This window comes from Aotus nancymaae, unplaced genomic scaffold (assembly GCF_030222135.1).
Source record: "Aotus nancymaae isolate 86718 unplaced genomic scaffold, 86718_ANA_hifiasm-v0.15.2.pri h1tg000138l, whole genome shotgun sequence".
NCBI lineage: Eukaryota > Metazoa > Chordata > Mammalia > Primates > Aotidae > Aotus > Aotus nancymaae.
In genome coordinates this window covers 3,578,296-3,599,347 of record NW_026988553.1, presented here as the reverse complement: position 1 = coordinate 3,599,347, position 21,052 = coordinate 3,578,296, and the positions used below count along the sequence as shown (strand labels likewise).

The window sequence follows — 21,052 nt, the reverse complement described above, 5'->3', positions numbered from 1 at the left end:
TTGCTAGGTTGGGGAAGTTTTCCTGGATAATATCCTGAAGAGTATTTTCCAGCTTGGATGCATTCTCTTCGTCACATTCAGGTACACCTATCACACGTAGATTAGGTCTTTTCACGTAGTCCCATATTTCTTGTTGACTCTGTTCATTCCTTTTTACCTTGTTTTCTCTAATCTTCCCTTCTCGTTTTATTTCATTGAGTTGATCTTCAACTTCTGATATCCTTTCTTCTGCTTGGTCAATTCTGCTGTTGAAACTTGTACATGCTTCGCGAAGTTCTCGTGTTGTGTTTTTCAGCTCCATCAATTCATTCATATTCCTCTCTAAGTTGTCCATTCTCGTTAGCATTTCGTCAAGTCTTTTTTCAAGGTTCTTAGTTTCTTTGCATTGGGTTAGAACATGTTCTTTTAGCTCACAGAAGTTTCTTATTATCCATTTTCTGAAAGCTGATTCTGTCATTTCATCACACTCATTCTCCGTCCAGTCTTGTTCCCGTGCTGGTGAGGAGTTATGCTGCCTTGTAGGGGGAGAGGTGTTCTGGTTTTGGGTGTTTTCATCCTTTTTGCGCTGGTTTCTTCCCATCTTTGTGGATTTATCCGCCTATTGACTTTGTAGTTGCTGTCTTTCTGATTTTGGTAATTTTAAGTCTGCAGCAGCTGAACTCATAAACCCCCTTTTCTTCCCCCCAGGTGTTCTGGCCCAGGGGTTTAGCACTTTATGTTTTTCAGCTGTGTTGCTACCGTTTTCCCTGCCCACAAGGTGGCAGTCTAGTCACACTCAGCCTGCAGAGGCTTCGCTGAGCTGCTGTGGGCTCCGCCCAGCTTCCGTGTGAGCTTCCCTGCAGTCCTGTTTATATGGGTGTAGTTAGAACTGCTTCCGCTATGCTGGCCCGCCCCTGTAGTGACGGAGTCTCTGTAGTGGCGGGTTGTCTTGGTTACGGAAAATTTCCCCGGGAACTGCAGGGTGTTTCCCGATGGAGGACGCCCCTCCCCCACAGAGCTGAACCGTCCCGGGTTCAGCCGTGTTTCTAGAGGGGCCCTCTTTGTCCTGTAATCTCTTGGCTTGCCTCCTTGCCACAGTTCCCCTTGCTGGCCCAGAGGGGACACAGTCTCGTTCACTTTGTTCAAGGAGCCGCTGCTCCCCGCCCCCCGTGCAGGCCGAGCGGCTGCTCCCGTCCAACCAGCGGCGCTGGGAATGCGGGGAGCTTCTCCGCGCAATTAAAATCCGCTGCCCTGTGTGCCGCTTTGTCAGCCGAAGCAGCGGCTCTGAGATTCGTGGCACTCCCTTGCCCAGGGGTCTCCTGGCTTGGCTCCCTGCTTCAGCTCCCCTTGCTGGCTCAGAGGGAACTCTGTCTCTCTCGCTCTGCATAAGAAGCCACTGCCCCCCGCTCCAGGGCGTAGGCTGAGCGGCCACTCCGCTCAAACCAGCGGCGCTGGAGACCCGTGGGGCTTTTCCTGCTGTGAATCTCCTGGTCTGTGGGCAGTAAAAGTCCGTCTGGAAATGCGGCGTCCACTCACCCTCTGCGCCTTCTCTTGGAGCTGCAATCCCGACTTCCTCTTAAGTGGCCATCTTGGATCGATCTCCCATTCATCTATTGATGGGAACGTAGGTTGTAGGTCGTTTCTATATATTGGCCTTTGTGAGTAATGCTGCAGCGAACGTGTGAGCACAGATAGCTCCATGAGGTGTCGAGTTTTTATTGCATACTTTTCTGCATCTAGTCATGACCATATGGGTTTTCTTATTTGATTCGTTAATGTGGTGAATCATATTATTATCTTATTTTATTTGATTATTCTAACTGAGCTTTGTATTACTAAGAGAGGATATCTTAGCTACTTTTTTCCATTTTCTCCATCCTATTTATCCCTTCATTTGTTTTCTAACTTGCAATATTTGAAACCATATATACATATATTTTGAGATGGAGTCTGGCTCCTGTCGGCCAGGCTGTAGTGCAATGGCATGATCTCGTCTCACTGCAACCTCCACCTCCCAACTTCAAGCAATTCTCCTGTCTCAGCCTCCCAAGTCGCTTGGACTACAAGTGCCCACCACCATACCTGGCTAAGTTTTGTGTTTTTAGTAGAGACGGGGTTTCTCCATGTTGGCCAGGCTGGTCTCAAACTCCTGACCTCAGGTGATCCACCCACGTTGGCCTCCCAAAGTAATTTTCTACTACTCATCTCTGAAAATGTATTGTATCGACACTGTATCTTCTGCCAAATGGCCTTTTTGGAGCAAGTGGGTAAACGTAGCCACCATTTGAAACATTGTTTCTACAGACAAAGGAGCACTGGATTCCAGACAACTGATTTCCCTGTGAACTTTAGAAGCTAAAGTGTTCTGAGATTGGAAAAAAAATACAAACTTCTACTGAGAGACTTCTGAGGACGTTTAGTTTCCAGCACAATTTTCCAGAACTTCCATTTTCAGCATAGTGCAAGCTAGGGCACCTGGTGTGTGTTATGTTATGTGCAAATGATAGGTCAGTCATGCTCTTTTTTTTTAAGGTATCCTCACCTGAGTCCCAAGTACAAGGAGTCTTTTGATGTGGGCTGTAACCTCTTTGCCAAGTTTTCTGCATACATTAAGAACACACAAAAGGAGGCGAATAAAAGTAAGATACCTTTCTTTAAATCTATATTTTTCTGTCACTCTTCATATTTTTACTCAGCAAAAATAGACTTTTCCAGAATGTATAGTGTATTTCAGGGAAGAGCCTAGTCTTCCTCTCATTCTCTGTTCTCTCCTCTGAAATTCCCTCGTGAACTAACTGCAGGACTGTGTACCTTTAAGTTTTCTTAAACTGTGGCAGGTACCAATACCCGTGAACATTCTTAAATAGGTTTATTATCCTCTGAGTCACAAGAACTGTGTGTTTTCTTCACTTTCTAACTCTTCTGAGTTGGATAACATGTATCATTTTTCCTTCTTTCTTTTACTCTCCTACCAATGTACGTCCCTAAGAAAAGTCCAAAAGGTTTACACTCACTGTTCAATCTTCCTTTCTGTTATCAGTAAGTAGTAGTTGAGGATTCTAAATAGTTAACTATTTACAAAGCATTTAGTCACAAAGACGATACATTTACAAGTAACCGTACTACTCCATGGCCTCAGGTTTTGAAAAATCTCTGCTCAAAGAATTCAAGCGTCTGGATGACTACTTAAACACCCCACTTCTGGATGAGATGGATCCCGACAGCCCTGAGGAACCCACAGTGTCCAGAAGACTGTTCTTGGATGGGAACCAGCTGACGCTGGCTGACTGTAGCTTGTTACCCAAGCTGAACGTTATTAAGGTAGGTATTTATGTTTCTCTTTAGACGAAAGATACATAATAACGTCTTCTGGGAAGTATTAAAACTTGGGGGTTTTTTTTTTTTCCTCTTTGAGATAGGATCTGTCACCCAGGTTGGAGTGCAGTCGCATGATCCAGGCTTACTGCAACCCCCACCTCCCAGGCTCAAGCAATCTTCCCAGCCCAGCGTCTTGAGTAGTTGGGACTGCGGGCGCGTGCCACCGTGCCAAGCTAATTTTTTGTACTTTTCATAGCAACAGGGTTTTGTCATGTTGCACAGGCTGGTCTTGAACTCCTAGGCTCAAGCGATTCATCTGCCTTGGCCTCCCAAAGTGCTAGGATTACAGGCATGAGCCACCACGCCCAGCCGAAACTTGTTTCTTTCTTTCGAAATCACAAGGTGTTTTCCACTGTCTTGTCTATAAAATAAGAATACTGTTACCCATTTTACAGAACCGTTAAGAGAATTAAACAAATTAAAGCGTTTAAAATGCCTGGAACAGTGCCTGGATCGTAGTAGGCCATAACCAATGTAGGCTATTAATATTATGATGAATTTATCGTAAATTTAACAAATATGTATTGAACACACTTACACAGAATTTACTGCCTGAGTTCTATGCCAAACACAGAGGATACATAAAGAAATAAGACATAGAACTTTAAATAAACTCTTAGGCTAGTGGTGGTGGATGTATGCTCATTTGCTTTGATTCCTTCTTCTAAATATAGTCATAATTAAATACGGATTCAGTAGAAACGTGATTGTAAGCTATAGCTTTTTCAACTTCATAGTTTATGTTATGGTACTTTTTGTGTCAATAAGATGCCTTTGATAATCCAGTGCAAGATTCAAGTCTACTAAGTTGCCTTTGATAATCCTGACTTCTAAGATATATATGTACATAGTAGGCGTATTACTGATACCTTTTACTACCAACTTCTTTTTCCTTTGTTTTTCTTTTTGTTTTTTGCAAAATTTTAGGTTGCTGCCAAGAAATACCGTAACTTTGACATCCCAGCAGAATTCTCAGGAGTGTGGCGGTATCTCAACAATGCCTATGCCCGCGAAGAATTTACCCACACGTGTCCTGAAGACAAAGAAATTGAAAATACTTATGCAAATGTGGCTAAACAGAAGAGTTAGGATAGCTCTTACAGGAGAAGAGGCTGTGTTTGTGATCAGATTTCACTTAGAAAAATACTGCTTCTTCTATCCAAGTCTCTTATGAAAAGGAACTCTGACTTTTCTGTCAGCCATAAACAAATCTGTCCAGTTTGTATTTTACAGGTCTTCATACTTTCACTTAATGTTCTTTATCCGCATGGCACGGAAAGCATTGCAATTTTTTGCCTTTTGCTTCAATTCCTGGAATGCGTATGTATAAGCCAAACAGATGTCTGTAGTTATAAATGTCATAAGTAGAGGTAGAAATCTCAGCCTGTTCCTTAGAAACATTTCCGTGTAAATCATTAAATAATTTCACATTTTTGTTAGTTTAATATATACATGAGTTTATTTCTGATTATTCGTATGTTTATTGCAGCACTGTTCACAATAGCAAAACTGGGAACCAACCCAAAAGCCCATCAATGATAGACTGGATAAAGAAAATGTGGCACATATACACCATGGAATACTATGCAGCCATAAAAAAGGATGAGCTCATGTCCTTTGCAGGGACATGGATGAAGGTGGAAACCATCATTCTCAGCAAAGTGACACAAGAACAGAAAACCAGACATCACATGTTCTCACTCATAAGTGGGAGTTGGACAGTGAGAACACACGGACACAGGGAGGGGAAACATCACACACTGGGGCCTGTCAGGAAGTGGGGGGCTGGGAGATGAATTTCATTAGGAGAAATACCTAATGGAAATGATGGGTTGGTGGGTGCAGCAAACCAGCATGGCACGTGTACACCTATGTAACAAACCTGCACATTCTTCACATGTACCCCAGAACTTAAAGTATAATAAAAAAGCCACCTCCTCTAAGCTCCTGATATCGGCTATAATTAAATATCATATAGAGAAGCAGAAAAAAAAGTCAGCTCTAGGAAGAGATCAAAATCGATTGGTTGTAGACCAGCATTGGCGCCTAGAACCATGATCACCTCGTGGTCAGAGATGAGAAGGCAGACTTGGTGACCAGACTATATTGTCGTTAAACGAAGAAGCACTCACTAAATAAAACATCATTTTAAAAAACAAGAAAAGAAACAAAGTCAACTAAATCTTTTATGCATAGAAATGAAAAGGAAAATAAGGTAAACAGTCCTTAATTACAAAACTTTCTGCAAAAGTTAAGGTGTTGCATTACTCCATGTAGTCAGATTCACTTGTTAAACCGTTCAAATCTGGAAACAAAAGCTGAACTTAACTGTTGCTCCCTCAAAGGAGAAACGCAAGTGGAAATGCAGCTTCAAAAAAAGGAAAATACAGGGATCTTTTAGGTTTGGGGGGAAGAGTGGAGTTTAGATAAATATATAGTGTATAGTTCGGTGGCAGAGAACTGCCATGATGTCGACAATCTTTGAGATACATCCTCTCATCAGCATATTTCAGAACACATGCAACAGACTAGCCAGTTACAACTGGTAGAATACATTTGAAAAATGCGTAAGCTTTTAAATGCCATTGGTACAGGCTTTAGATTTATCTGCTTTAATGTTTACTGAGTAAAAATGCCATTTGAAATCAGTGAGACAAGGGGGACAACAGATTTTAGGAGTTTCATTGTTTATGTTCCTACAAACCAGTAAAAAGTGACCCATAAAAAAAGTACAGGTGGGTCAGGTGCAGTGGCTCGTGCCTGTAATCCCAGCACTTTGGGAGGCCAAGGCAGGTGGATCACTTGAGCTCAGGAGTTTGAGACCAGCCTGAGCAACATGCAAAAACCCGACTCTACAAATATAACTTTTTAAAATTAGCTTGGCATGGTGGTGTGCACCTGTAGTCCAAGCTACTCGGGAGGCTGAGGTGAGAGAGACGTGATCCTGGAAGATCAAGGCTGCAATGAGGTGTGACCCTGCCGTGGCACTCCAAGCTGGGTGACAGAGTGACACCCTGTCTCAAAAAAAAAAGTGTAGTGTAGTGACTCCTCTCTACTGAAAGATCCCTGCTCTAAGAAATTACACCTGAACTGAAATGGTGGGGTTGTGGCTTCTCTGAACATCTCAGATTCTTCCACTTTCATGAATAGGATTTCAAAAATTAAACTTTTTTTTAAGATCTGTGATTGTTTTTTTTTTTTTGAGACGGAGTTTCGCTCTTGTTACCCAGGCTGGAGTGCAATGGCGCGATCTCGGCTCACCGCAACCTCTGCCTCCTGGGTTCAGGCACTTCTCCTGCCTCAGCCTCCCGAGTAGCTGGGATTACAGGCACGCACCACCGTGCCCAGCTAATTTTTTGTATTTTTAGTAGAGACGGGGTTTCACCATGTTGACCAGGATGGTCTCGATCTCTTGACCTCGTGATCCACCCGCCTCGGCCTCCCAAAGTGCTGGAATTACATTAAAGATCTGTGATTTTAAAGAACAAATCTTCTCAGTACCATGCCTTGAAATTCATTAGCAGAGATGTTTTTACAAACTTACCTCATACTTAAAGTATGTTCATGTCACTCAGGTGTATTGCAGTGCTATTGACGATACCCAAGCCGTGGAATCAACTTAAGCATCCATCAACAGATGAATGCATACAGAAAATGTGGTGTATATATATATACACCATGGAATATTATTCAGCAATAAAATAGAATTAAATTATGTTATTTGTGACAACATCGATAAATTTGGAGGACGTTATGTTAAATAAGCCAGGCACAGAAAGGCAAACACCACGTGATCTCATGCATATGTGGAATTTTTAACAGTTGATCTCACAGGCGTGGAAGGTAGAATCATGGTTACCAGAGGCTGGGAAGAGAAAGCAGAGGCACTGAAAGATGGTATTCACTGCACGGTGAGGTGACTATAGCAAATAACAATGTAGCGTACATTTCAAGATAGCTAGAAAAGCAGATTTTAAATGCTGTCACCACAAAGAAATAACAAATGCTTATAGCGATGGATATGGTGGTTACCACTATTTGATCCTTATACCATGTATCCATGCATCGAAACACCACATTGTATCCCATAAAGATGTCCAATTATGTGCCCATTATACATTTAAAAAATACATTTTAAAAACCTTTAATTAAACAACTCTTGGTTTAAAGGAAAAATGTGAATCAAAACTACAGTATCTCTAAAACAAATAGTCACGATGCAAACACTTCATATCGGAATCTATGGGATAAATATAAAGCAGTAATCAAAGGAAACTTTATAGCACTAAACACTGCTATTAGCAAAATAAAAGATTGAAAATAAATTTATTAAACAAAGTAAGGAAAACAACACAAGAAAATAACCAATAAAGATAAAGTAAGAAGGACATGAACAGACACTTCTCAAAAGAAGACATTTATGCGGCCAACAAACATATGAAAAAATGCTCGTCATCGCTGGTCATTACAGAAATGCAAATCAAAACCACCATGAGATACCACCTCACACCAATGAGAATACTGATCATTAAAAAGTCAGGAAACAACAGATGCTGGAGAGGATGTGGAGAACTACAAATGCTTTTACAGTGTTGGTGGGAGTGTAAATTAATTCAACCATTGTGGAAGACAGCGTGGTGATACCTCAAGGATCTTGAACTAGAAATACCATTTGACCCAGCAATCCCATTAGTGGGTATATACCCAAAGGATTACAAATCATTCTATTATAAAGACACATGCCCACGTATGTTTTTTGCAGCACTGTTCACAATGGCAAAGACTTGGAACCAACCCAAATGCCCATCAATGATAGACTGGATAAAGAAAATGTGGCACATATACACCGTGGAATACTATGCAGCCGTAAAAAAGGATGAGTTCATGTCCTTTGCAGGGACACGGATGAAGCTGGAAACCATGGTTCTCTGCAAAGTGACACAAGAACGGAAAAGCAAACACCGAATGTTCTCACTCATAGGGAGGTGTTGAACAATGAGAACACATGGACACAGGGAGGGGAGCATCATGCACCAGGGCCTGTCTGGGGGTGGGGGGCTAGGGGAGAGCTAGCATTACGAGAAATACCTAATGCAGATGATGGGGTGATGGGTGCAGCCAACCACCATGGCACGTGTATACCTGTGTAACAAACCTGCACCTTCTACACATGTTCCCCCAGAACTTAAAGTATAATTCTAAAATTTTTTTAAAAAGAGATTTACTGAGGCCAGGTGCGGCGGCTCATGCCTGTAATCCCAGTACTCTGGAAGGCCCAGGCAGGTGCATCACTTGAGGTCAGGAGTTTGAGACCAGCCCAGTGAACACGGTGAAGTCCCATCTCTACTAAAAATACAAAAATTAGCCAGGTGTGGTGATATTTGCCTGTAGTCCCAGCTACTTGAGAGGCTGAGGCAGGAGAATTGCTTGAACCTGGTAGGCGGAAGTTGCAGTGGTCTGAGATCACACTACTGCACTCTGGCCTGGATGACAAAGGTAGACTCCGTCTCAAAAAAAAAAAAAAAAAAAAAGAACTATATAGGAACAATGTTTCTCTATGTCAATAGAATAAAGCAAGTGTTAGACTTTTCTCCGAGTTTAATAAAGAAACAGAGACCGGAGTGAGGAAATTAAAAGCCAATTTATTCGGCTCCCGGGCGAGGTTCTATGGTCCGGGAGGGGGCCAGAGAAGTCGCGCTTCTCTTGTTGGGGCGCGGGGTTTTATAGGGAGTAGAAGTGGCTGATTGACTACGGGGGAAACAAAGACAAGGTAGTTCTATTGGGTGTTAAAAGACTGGGGACGGGCGAGGTGAACAAAGCGGGGGCATTTCCATTGGGTATGAAGGGAGTGAGCACGGACGAGGGGCTGGCCGAGGATGTACGGGGGAGCTACCATAGGGCAGGCTCTTGGCGGGCCTTTTCAAAATTTATGGCAGGTGCAGGGCTGAGATTGGAATGTGGACATGGGCAAGGGGAGCCTGCGTGGAGCGGGCAAATGCTGAGCCATGCGCTCAGTATGATGGCGTAGTTTTTAGGCACGGAGAGAGAAGGGCGTGTCCATTCGGCTCCCAAGGAGGCACCGGCCTTAGAGCAAGTATAAACCTGAAGGTGATTCTGATAAGTCAGGATGTATATGGTAAGCTCTAAAACAACCACTAAAGAATACTTCAAATTATAGTGAAAAAATCTTAGGTAAGAATTAAGAAACTCAAATGGTATAGAAAAACACATAAATGGTTGACATAAATCCCACTATACCAATAAATAACATTACATGTGTATAGGTTAACCAATCTGGTTAAAGAAAAGCACAGATTATACGGCTAGATGTTTCAAACGACACAACTATGTGCTGTCTACAGGAGACACTTTATGTTCAAAGATACAAAGTGATTGAAAATTAAAATGATGGAAAAGGACATATCATGCAAACCACAACCACAGGAAAGCTGAAGTGACTACACTAATATCAGAAAAATAAACTTCGAAACAAAAACAGCTACCAGAGATAAAGAGGAACATTTCATAATATAAAAGAGTCAATCTATCAGGAATATACAGCAATTACAAATATATATGCACCTCACAATAGAGCTGACAGTTAAGGTCAAAAACCATTCTACAAGAATAGTTGGAGGCTTCGTTCTCCACTTCTAATCATATGTGGAATAACCTTACTGAAGATCAACAAGGAAACAGCAGACTTATGTATAAGTCTTTGTGAACCAACTAGACATAACAGATATATATATACATACACATACATGTATCAGCAAAGATATATTCCTTTCAAGTGCACAGGGACCATTATCCATAATAGAAATAATACCAGGTATGTTTTCTGACCACATGGAATGAAATCAGAAACCAATAGTAGGAAAAAGATATGAGAAACTCACAAACATGTGAATATTAAACAAAAAACTCATAAATAGCAAAGGATTCAAAGAAGAGATCAAACCTATAGCCAATATCATACTGAATGGGCAAAAACTGGAAGCATTCCCTTTGAAAACTGGCACAAGAGAAGCATGCCCTCTCTCACCACTCCTATTCATATTGGAAGTTCTGGCCAGGCCAATCAGGAAAGAAAAAGAAATGAAGGGTATTCAATTAGGAAAGGAGGAAGTCAAATTGTCTCTATTTGCGGACGACATGATTGTATATCTACAAGACCCCATCATCTCAGCCCAAAATCTCCTGAAACTGATAAGTAACTTTAGCAGAGTCTCAGGATACAAAATCAATGTGCAAAAATCACAAGCATTCCTATACACCAATAACAGACTTAAAGAGAGCCAAATCAAGAACGAACTGCCATTCACAATTGCTACAAAGACAATAAAATACCTAGGAATACAACTAGCAAGGAACGTAAAGGACCTCTTCAAGGAGAACTACAAACCACGGCTCAAGGAAATAAGAGAGGACACAAACAGATGGAGAAAGAAACATTCCATGTTCATCGTTAGAAAGAATCAATATCGTGAAAATGGTCACACTCCCCAAAGTAATTTACAGATTCAATGCTATCCCCATCAAGCTACCAATGACCTTCTTCACAGAACTGGAAAAAACCACCTTAAACTTCATACGGAACCAAAAGAGAGCCCGCAGAGCCAAGTCAATTCTAAGCAAAAAGAACAAAACTGGAGGCATCATGCTGCCTGCCTTCAAACTATACTAAAAGGCCACAGTGATCAAAACAGCATGGTACTGGTACCAAAAAAAAAAAAACAGATATAAACCAATGGAACAGAACAGAGGCCTCAGAAATGACACCACACATCTACAACCATCTGATCTTTGACAAACCCAGCAAAAACAAGGAATGGGGAAAGGATTCCCTATTTAATAAATGGTGTTGGGAAAACTGGCTAGCCATATGCAGAAAGCTGAAACTGGACCCCTTCCTTACACCTTATACAAAAATTAACTCTAGATGGATTAAAGATTTAAACATGAGATCTAACACCATAAAAAACCCTAGAAGAAAACCTAGGCAAAATCATTCAGGACATAGGCACAGGCAATGACTTCATGACCAAAGCACCAAAAGCATTGGCAACAAAAGTCAAAATAGACAGATGGGATCTAATTAAACTAAAGAGCTTCTGTACAGCAAAAGAAACTATCATTAGAGTGAAACGGCAAGCAACAGAAGGGGAAAAAATTTTGCAATCTACGTATTTGACAAGGGGCTAATATCCAGAATCTACAAAGAACTTAAACAAATTCACAAGAAAAAAAACCAAACGACCCCATCAAAAAGTGGGCAAATGATATGAACAGACCCGTTTCAAAAGAGGACATTTATACAGCCAACAAACATATGAAAAAATGCTCATCATCACTGGTCATTAGAGAAATGCAAATCAAAACCACATTGAGATACCATCTCACGCCAGTTAGAATGGCGATCATTAAAGAAATCAGGAGACAACAGATGCTGGAGAGGGTGTGGAGAAATAGGAACACTTTTACACTGTTGGTGGGAGTGTAAATTAGTGCAACCACTGTGGAAGACAGTGTGGCAATTCCTCAAGGACCTAGAAATAGAAATACCATTTGACCCGGCAATCCCATTACTGGGTATATAGCCAAAGGATTATAAATCGTTCTATCATAAAGACACATGCACACGTATGTTCATTGTGGTGCTGTTTACAATAGCAAAGACCTGGAACCAACCTAAATGCCCATCAGTGATAGACTGGATAAAGAAAATGTGGCACATATACACCATGGAATACTATGCAGCCATAAAAAAGGATGAGTTCATCTCCTTTGCAGGGACACAGATGAAGCTGGAAACCATTAATCTCAGCAAACTGACACAAGATCAGAAAACCAAACACCACATGTTGTCACTCATAAGTGGGTGTTTAACAATGAGAACACATGGACACAGGGAGGGAAACAGCACACACTGGGGCCTGTCTGGGGCTGGGGAAGGGATAGCATTAAGAGAAATACCTAATTTAGATGATGGGGTGATGGATGCAGCAAACCAGCATGGCACGTGTATACCCGTGTAACAAACCTGCACATGTAGCCCAGAACTTAAAGTATAATAAATAATTTTTTTAAAAAAAAAAAAAAAGGACAGATATAGCAGTGCTCAGATGGAAATGTATAGCTTTAAGTGCCTGTATTCGGAAAAAGTCTCAAATCAATAACTCAACCTTACAACTTAAGAAACTGGACATAAAATGAGCTAACTAGAAGAAAATCAAGCTAAATGAAGGAAATAATAAAGATTGGAGCAGAGATAAACAAAACAAGGAGTGAAAGTGGGGACATTATTACTGACCATACAAAATTAAAACGGAATATAAAGGAAAACTATAAATATTTGTATGCCAATGAGTTAGATAACTTTGATGAAATGAACACGTTTTTATCAAGATACAAACTACTGAAAATGACTGAAGAAGAAATAGACCATCTGAACTGACCTATAATAACTGAAGAGATTGAATTAGCAATTAAAAAAAAAAAACTGCTCGAAAAGAAAATCGTTAGCACTGAAGATGTTGTGTTCTTTCGACAATGAGACAGAAAAAGAGAGAGCAAGAGAGAGACTCGTCCTAAAAGCAGAAACGGAAGGAACACTTTACAACACATTTTAGGAGACCAATGTTGCCTTTGTACTTAAAGCAGACAAATATATCAGAATGAAAGAAAGTTGCAAACTAATAAATATTTTTACTATAGGTGCAGAAATCCTCACCAAAACCCTAGCAAACCAAATCTAGAAACAAAAAAATTACACACCATGGTCAAACAGGATTTATCCCAGGAATGCAAGGTTGAGTCAGCATCCAAAAATCAATTAATGTATAAATTATACTAATGGAATAAAAACAAAAATCACATGATCAGCTCAATATATTCAGAAAAAGCATTTGACACAAAAATTAATTGCATTTTATACACTTGTAATGAGCAATCTAAAAATGAAATTAAGAAAACAATTCCAGGCCGGGCGCGGTGGCTCAAGCCTGTCATCCCAGCACTTTGGGAGGCCGAGGCGGGTGGATCACGAGGTCGAGAGATCGAGACCATCCTGGTCAACATGGTGAAACCCCGTCTCTATTAATACAAAAAAATTAGCTGGGCATGGTGGCGCGTGCCTGTAATCCCAGCTACTCAGGAGGCTGAGGCAGGAGAATCGCCTGAACCCAGGAGGCGGAGGTTGCGGTGAGCCGAGATCGCGCCATTGCACTCCAGCCTGGGTAACAAGAGCGAAACTCCGCCTCTAAACACTACAAAACACTGTTGAAACAATTTTTAAAAACCTAAATAAATGGAATGATATCCATCCTGTGCTCATGGATCAAAAGACTTAATTTTGGTAAGAAAGCAATACTCTCCAAATTGATCTACAGAGTCAAATCCATACCTATCGACATTCCGATTGCCTTATTTGCAGAAACTGAGAAGCTTTCCTTAAAATTCATATAAAATTGCAAAGGGCTCCAAATAACCAAACCAATCTTTGAAAAAATTGGATCCTCCACAGTAGGAGGACTCACACTTTCAGATTTCAGAAGTTTCTACCAAGCTTCAATAGTCAAGGCCGTGTGACATCAGCATAAGGGCAGACAGATAGACCAATGTGTATTGACCATTTCATTTCCTTGTCTGGGAATCGTCTGTTTATACACTTTGCATTTTTGGCGTGTAATATTTTATCCTTGCCTTACTCTTTTAAAAAATCAGCTTTATTAACATCGAAGTAGAAAGTCCAAAAATACATCCATACATCCATGGTCAATTGATTCTCAAGAGTGTCAAAATAATTCCATAGGGAAACAATAGTATCCTCAATAGAATCGTGAATGAAAATGAACACAAAATTAATCATAGACCTAAATGAGTGAACTAAAGCTATGAAACCCTTAGAAGAAAGCATGATTTAGCAAAGTATTCCTAGACATGACAACAGAAGCGTGAGCAACAAAATGGAAACTCGATAAATTGTACCTCTTAAACATTTAAAGCTTTGTTTTTCAAAGGACACCCTCGGGAAAGTGAAAAAAATAACACAGGGAATTGTAGAAAATGTTTGCAAATCACGTATCTGAAAAAGTACTTGTATCTAGCATATATAAAGAGCTCAATAATATAAAGACTCATAATCCAGTTTTTAAATGGGCAAAGGATCTAAGTCAATATTTTTCCAAGGAAGATGTACAAATGGCAATAAGAATGGAAAAGTACGCTTGAAGTCGTGTGTTAGAGAGAATGTGGAGAAATTGGAACCCCAAACACTGCCAGTCGGATGTAATATGGTACAGCCACTGTGAAGAAGTCAGGCATTGCATCAAAGAATTAAACACAGAGTTGCCAAAGGACTGAGAAATTCCACTCTTAGGTATAAACCCCAGAGAACTGAAAACAGACATTTGAAAAAAACAAAAACAAAAACAACCTTGTACATGAATTTCAATGGTAGGATTATTCAGCACGGCCAAAAGATAGGAAGAACGCAAATGTCCCTTAATGGATGAATGGATAAACAAGATATGGTCTATCCATGTAATGGAATACTATTCAGCAATGAAAAGGAATGAAGTACTGATACATGTTATAGTGTGAATGAAGCTTGAAAACACTATGCTAAGTGAAAGCAGCCAGTCACAAAAATTCACATGTGGCCAGGCAAGGTGGCTCAAGGCCTGTAATCCCAGCACTTTGGCAGGCTGAGGTGTGTGGATCACAAGATCAGGAGTTCAAGACTACCCTGGTCAACACGGTGAAACCCCGTCTCTACTAAAAACACAAAAATTAGCTGGGCATGGTGGTGGGCGCCTGTGATCCCACCTGCTTGGGAGGCTGAGGGAAAGAGGAACTTGAACACGGGAGGCGGAGGTTGCAGTTAACCGAGATTGCACCACTGCACTGCAGCCTGGACGACCGAGTGAGACTCTGTCTCAAACAATAACAAAAAAAAAGAAAAGAAAAAGATCAGGCAATTCCTTGAAAGGTTCAACATAGAGTTATCATATGACTCACCAATTCTACTCCTAGTTATAGACCCAAGAGAATTGAAAATGGATTTTTAGACAGATGATTGTACACATATATTCATAGCAGAACTAGTCACAATAGCCAGAAGGCAGAAACAAGCAAATTGAACAGATGAAGAGATAAACAAAATGTGGTCTATCCATACGATGGAGTATGATTCAGCCGTAAAAGGGGATGACACAGGCCGGGCACGGTGGCTCACGCCTGTAATCCCAGCACTTTGGGAGGCCGAGGCGGGTGGATCACGAGGTCAAGAGATCGAGACCATCCTGGTCAACATGGTGAAACCCCATCTCTACTAAAAAAAATACAAAAAATTACCTGGGCACGGTGGCGTGTGCCTGTAATCCCAGCTACTCAGGAGGCTGAGGCAGGAGAATTGCCTGAATCCAGGAGGCGGAGGTTGAGGTGAGCCGAGATCGCGCCATTGCACTCCAGCCTGGGTAACAAGAGCGAAACTCCGTCTCAAAAAAAAAAAAAAAAATTCACATGTTTCCATGTATATGAAATGTTCAGAATAGGGAAATTTATAGAGACAAAAAGTACGTGAGTGGTTGCCAAAGGCTGGAGGAACATGGGTTAGAGAGATGATAGCTAAAAGGTTCTGGGTTTCTTTTTGAAGTGATAAACATGTTCTGAAATTAACTGTGGTGATACTTGTACACACCTGTGACTATATTAAAAACCTATACTAGCCAGGCACGGTGGCTCACGGCCTGTAATCCCAGCACTTTGGGAGGCCGACGAGGGCAGATCACCTGAGGTTGTGGGTTCCAGACCAGCCTGGCCAACATGGAGAAACCCCGCCTCTACTAACAATATAAAATTTGCCAGGCGTGGTGTTGCATGCCTGTAATCCCAGGTACTCGGGAGGCTGAGGCAGGACAATGGCTTGAACTCGGGAGGCAGAGGTTGCGGTGAGCTGAGATCGCGCCATTGCACTCCGGCCTGGGCAACAAGACCAAATTCCGTCTCGAAAAAAATAGAAAACAAAAATAAACTATACCAAGAATTGTTCACTTTAAACGGGTGAATTTTTATGTCAGTAAGCTAATAAGCGTGATATTTTTTAAAGAATAAGGCAATGATAAAAGATTACACATAAAAAATACAAAGGATATGAAGAGACAAATCCCAGAAAAGGAAATGAAATGGTCAATACACAAGACTTGGTGTTGACCTCATCAGTAGTCAGAGAAAGGTCAAATGAAGCAATGAGAGACATTTTTATTTAACTACGTTCGATTGACAAGAATTAAGAAAGAATACAACACACGTATGATGCTTGAAATAATGCAGAGCAATGGTCTTTTCACACATTGCTGGGTAGAATTTAAACTGCTAAGTAGTTTTGGGAAGTAGAAAGCCCATGTCCACTAAATGTAAAATACTCATAGTCTTTGAATTCATGACCACTCTTTTAAGACTCTAGCTCATAGAAATAGAATATGTGTGGCTGCACTTTAAAGAATCTTTATCGCAGCCTTGTTATGAGAAAAGGGAAATTGAAAGGTGTTTATGATGGTTTATTAATTACAAAAAAGCAATTATTAATTGAAAGTAAGGCCCTGGTTTAATTTTTGTAAAAACGAACGGTGATAAATGCATATAGGAACACAAACACATGTAATATTCACGTGTTTCACGGACACACACAGGGAGGGGAGCATCACACACCGGGACCTGAGCTAGGGGAGGGATAGCAGGGGGTGAGGGGATTGGGGAGGGATATAGCATTAGGAGAAATGCCTAATGTAGATGATGGGGCGATGGATGCAGCAAACCACCACCATGGTGTGTATATACCTATGTAATAAACCTCCACGATCTGCACATGTAACCCAGAACTTAAAGTATAATAAATAAATTTTTTTTAAAATCTGTGTGTTTATGTGAGCACGGACATGTAGACTAATATATAATTATGTACCTCCTGTTTTTTGAGTACAGTTTTGTATTGCTTTGCTAGTTTGCACGACAGGGAACATTTTTAGTCATCAAAAGGTGGGCGGGGTAATTAGAAAGGCAGGGAAAGTTTGATTAGGTCCCATTTGTCTATTTTGGCTTTTGTTGCCAATGCTTTTGGTGTTTTAGTCATGAAGTCCTCAGCTGTGCCTATGTCCTGGATGGTTTTGCCTAGATTTTCTGCTAGGGTTTTTATGGTGTTAGGTCTTATGTTTAAGTCTTTAATCCATCTGGAGTTAATTTTAGTGTAAGGTGTCAGGAAGGGGTCCAGTTTCTGCTTTCTGCACATGGCTAGCCAGTTTTCCCAACACCACTTATTAAACAGGGAATGCTTTCCCCATTGCTTGTTTTTGTCAGGTTTGTCAAAGATCGGATGCTTGTAGATACGTGGTGTTGCCTCAGAGGCCTCTGTTCTGTTCCATTGGTCTGTATCTCTGTTTTGGTACCAGTACCATGCTGTTTTGATTACTGTAGATTTGTAGTATCGTTTGATGTCCGGTAGAGTGATGCCTCCCGCGTTGTTCTTTTTGCTTCGAATTGACTTGGCTATGCGGGCTCTCTTTTCGTTCCATATGAAGTTTAAGGTGGTGGGTTAAGGGGAGGAAGGCAGCAAATCACACTGCCACGTATGCAGCTATGCAACAATCTTGCATGTTCGTCACATGTACCCCAAAACGTAAAATGCAATTTAAAAAAAAAAAAGGCAGGGAAAGCGCTAAATTTGCAGCCATTTTGTGTGCGCTCCTCTTAGAGACAGTGCGGCGGCCTAGATGCGCGGGATTACAGTAACGTGGTTGTCAGTGATGAGTCAGAGAGCGCGGTGCTGTTGCGTGCGCTCCTCTTAGAGACAGTGCGGCGGCCTAGACGTGCGGGATTACAGTAAGTGATTGTCAATGATGAGTCAGAGAGCGCGGTGCTGTTGCGTGCGCTCCTCTTAGAGACACGGTTCTGGCGTCGCATCTCTGCGCGGGAGTACAGTAACGAGGTTGTCAGTGACGAGTCAGAGAGCGCGGTGCTGTTGCGTGCGTTCCTCTTAGAGACAGTGCGGCGGCCGGCCCCGGCGTTGCGTCTGTGCGCGGGATTACAGTAACGCGGTTGTCAGTGATGAGTCAGAGTGCGGGGTGCTGTTGCCTGCGCTCCTCTTAGAGACATTGCGGCGGCCGGGCGTCTAGCGCGGGATTACAGTAACGCAGTTGTCAGTGAGGAGTCAGAGTGCGCAGTGCTGTTGTGTGCGCTCCTCTTAGAGACAGTGCGGCGGCCCCGGCGTCTTGTCTACCCGCGGGATTACAGTAAGGCGGTTGTTAGTGACGAGTCAGAGTGCGCTCCTCTTAGAGACACTGCGGCGGCCCCGGCGTCGTGTCTACCCTTGGGATTACAGTAACATGGCTGTCAGTGACGAGTCAGACAGCGCGGTGCTGTTGCGTGCGCTCCTCTTAAGAGTCAGTGCGGCGGCCCCGGCGTCGCATCTCTGCGCGGGATTATAGTAACGCGGTTGTCAGTGAACAGAGTGCGGGGTACTGTTGCCTGCGCTCCTCTTAGAGACAGTGCGGCGACGCGCGGGATTACAGTAACGCGGTTGCCAGTGACCAGTCAGAGTGCAGGGTGCTGTTGCCTGCGCTCCTCTTAGAGACAGTGCGGCGGCCCCGGCTACGCACGGGATTACAGTAACGCGCTTCTCAGTGACGAGTCAGAGTGCGTGATGCTGTTGCGTGCGCTCCTCTTAGAGACAGTGCGGCGGTCCCGGCGTCACGTCTCTGCGTGGGATTATAGTAACGCGGTTGTCAGTGACCAGTCAGAGTGCGCTCCTCTTAGAGACAGTGCGGCGGCCCCGGCTACGCAGGGGATTACAGTAAGGCGCTTGTCAGTGACGAGTCAGAGTGCGTGATGCAGTTGCGTGCGCTCCTCTTAGAGACAGTGCGGCGGTCCTGGTGTCGCGTCTCTGCGCGGGATTACAGTAACGCGGTTGTCAGTGAGGAGTCAGAGAGCGCGGTGCTGTTCTCTGCGCTCCTCTGAGAGACAGTGCGTCTATGCGCGGGATTACAGTAACGCGGTCGTCAGTGATGAGTCACAGAGCGCGGTGCTGTTGCGTGCAATCCTCTTAGAGAGAGTGCGGCGCCCGGCCCCGCGTCGCGTCTACGCGCGGGATTACAGTAACGCGGTTGTCAGTGACGAGTCAGAGAGCGCGGTGTTGTTGCGTGCGCTCCTCTTAGAGACAGTGCGGCGGCCTAGACGCGCGGGATTACAGTAACGTGGTTCTCAGTGTTGAGTCAGAGAGCGCGGTGCTGTTGCGTGGGCTCCTCTTAGAGACAGTGCGGCGGCCCCGGCTACGCGCGGGATTACATTAGGGCGGTTGTCAGTGACGGATCCAGTCAGAGAGCGCGGTGCTGTTCTGTGCTCTCGTCTTAGAGACAGTGCAGCGGCCGGCCCCGGCGTCGCGTCTATGCGCGGGATTACAGTAACGCGGTTGTCAGTGATGAGTCAGAGAGCGTGGTGCTGTTGCGTGCGCTCCTCTTAGAGACAGTGCGGCGGCCGGCCCCGGCGTCGCGTCTACGCGCGGGATTACAGTAAGGCGGTTATCAGTGACGAGTCGTAGAGCGCGGTGCTGTTGCGTGCGCTCCTCTTAGAGACAGTGCGGCGGCCTAGACGTGTGGGATTACGGTAAAGTGATTGTCAGTGACGAGTCATAGAGCGTGGTGCTGTTGCGTGCGGTCCTCTTAGAGACAGTGCGGCGGCAGGCCCCGGCGTCGCGTCTACGCGAGGGATTACAGTAAGGCGGTTGTCAGTGGTAAGTCAGAGTGTGCGGTGCTGTTGCGTGCGCTCCTCTTACAGACAGTGCGGCCGGCCCCGGCGTCGCGTCTACGCGCGGGATTACAGTAAGGCGGTTGTCAGTGACGCGTAAGAGAGCGCGGTGCCGTTGCGTGCGCTCCTGTTAGAGACAGTGCGGCGGCCGGCCCAGGTGTCGCGTGTACGCGCGGGACTACAGCAACGCGGTTGTCAGTGACGAGTCAGAGAGCGCGGTGCCGTTGCGTGCGCTCCTCTTAGAGACAGTGCGGCCGGCCCAGGTGTCGCGTGTACGCGCGGGATTACAGTAGCGCGGTTGTCAGTGACGAATCCAGTCAGAGAGCGCGGTGCCGTTGCGTGCGCTCCTCTTAGAGACAGTGCGGCCGGCCCCGGCGTCGCGTCTACGCGCGGGATTACAGTAGCGCGGTTGTCAGTGACGAATCCAGTCAGAGAGCGCGGTGCCGTTGCGTGCGCTCCTCTTAGAGACAGTGCGGCGGCGGCCGGCCCCGGCGTCGCGTCTACGCGCGGGATTACAGTAACGCGGTTGTCAGTGACGTGTCGTCAGAGAGCGCGGTGACGTTGCGTGGGCTCCTCTTAGAGACAGTGCGGCCGTGGCCGGCCCCGGCGTCGCGTGTACGCGCGGGATTACAGCAACGCGGTTGTCAGTGATGAGTCACAGAGCGCGGTGCTGTTGCGTGCAATCCTCTTAGAGAGAGTGCGGCGCCCGGCCCCGCGTCGCGTCTACGCGCGGGATTACAGTAACGCGGTTGTCAGTGACGAGTCAGAGAGCGCGGTGTTGTTGCGTGCGCTCCTCTTAGAGACAGTGCGGCGGCCTAGACACGCGGGATTACAGTAACGTGGTTCTCAGTGTTGAGTCAGAGAGCGCGGTGCTGTTGCGTGGGCTCCTCTTAGA

At 43.9% G+C, this 21,052-nt stretch overlaps 1 protein-coding gene across 1 annotated transcript in view; it reads left to right on the top strand.

Annotated features, from left to right (window-relative positions):
- Positions 1 to 5,018, top strand: part of CLIC2 (chloride intracellular channel 2) — a 59,510-nt gene extending 54,492 nt beyond the window's left edge. The window contains exons 4-6 of the mRNA XM_064371488.1: positions 2,512 to 2,618; positions 3,119 to 3,300; positions 4,285 to 5,018. Coding sequence (XP_064227558.1) covers positions 2,512 to 2,618; positions 3,119 to 3,300; positions 4,285 to 4,446 — 451 coding nt within the window. The 3' untranslated portion in view covers positions 4,447 to 5,018. The remainder of the gene's footprint in view (positions 1 to 2,511; positions 2,619 to 3,118; positions 3,301 to 4,284) is intronic.
- The last annotated feature ends 16,034 nt before the right edge of the window (positions 5,019 to 21,052 follow it).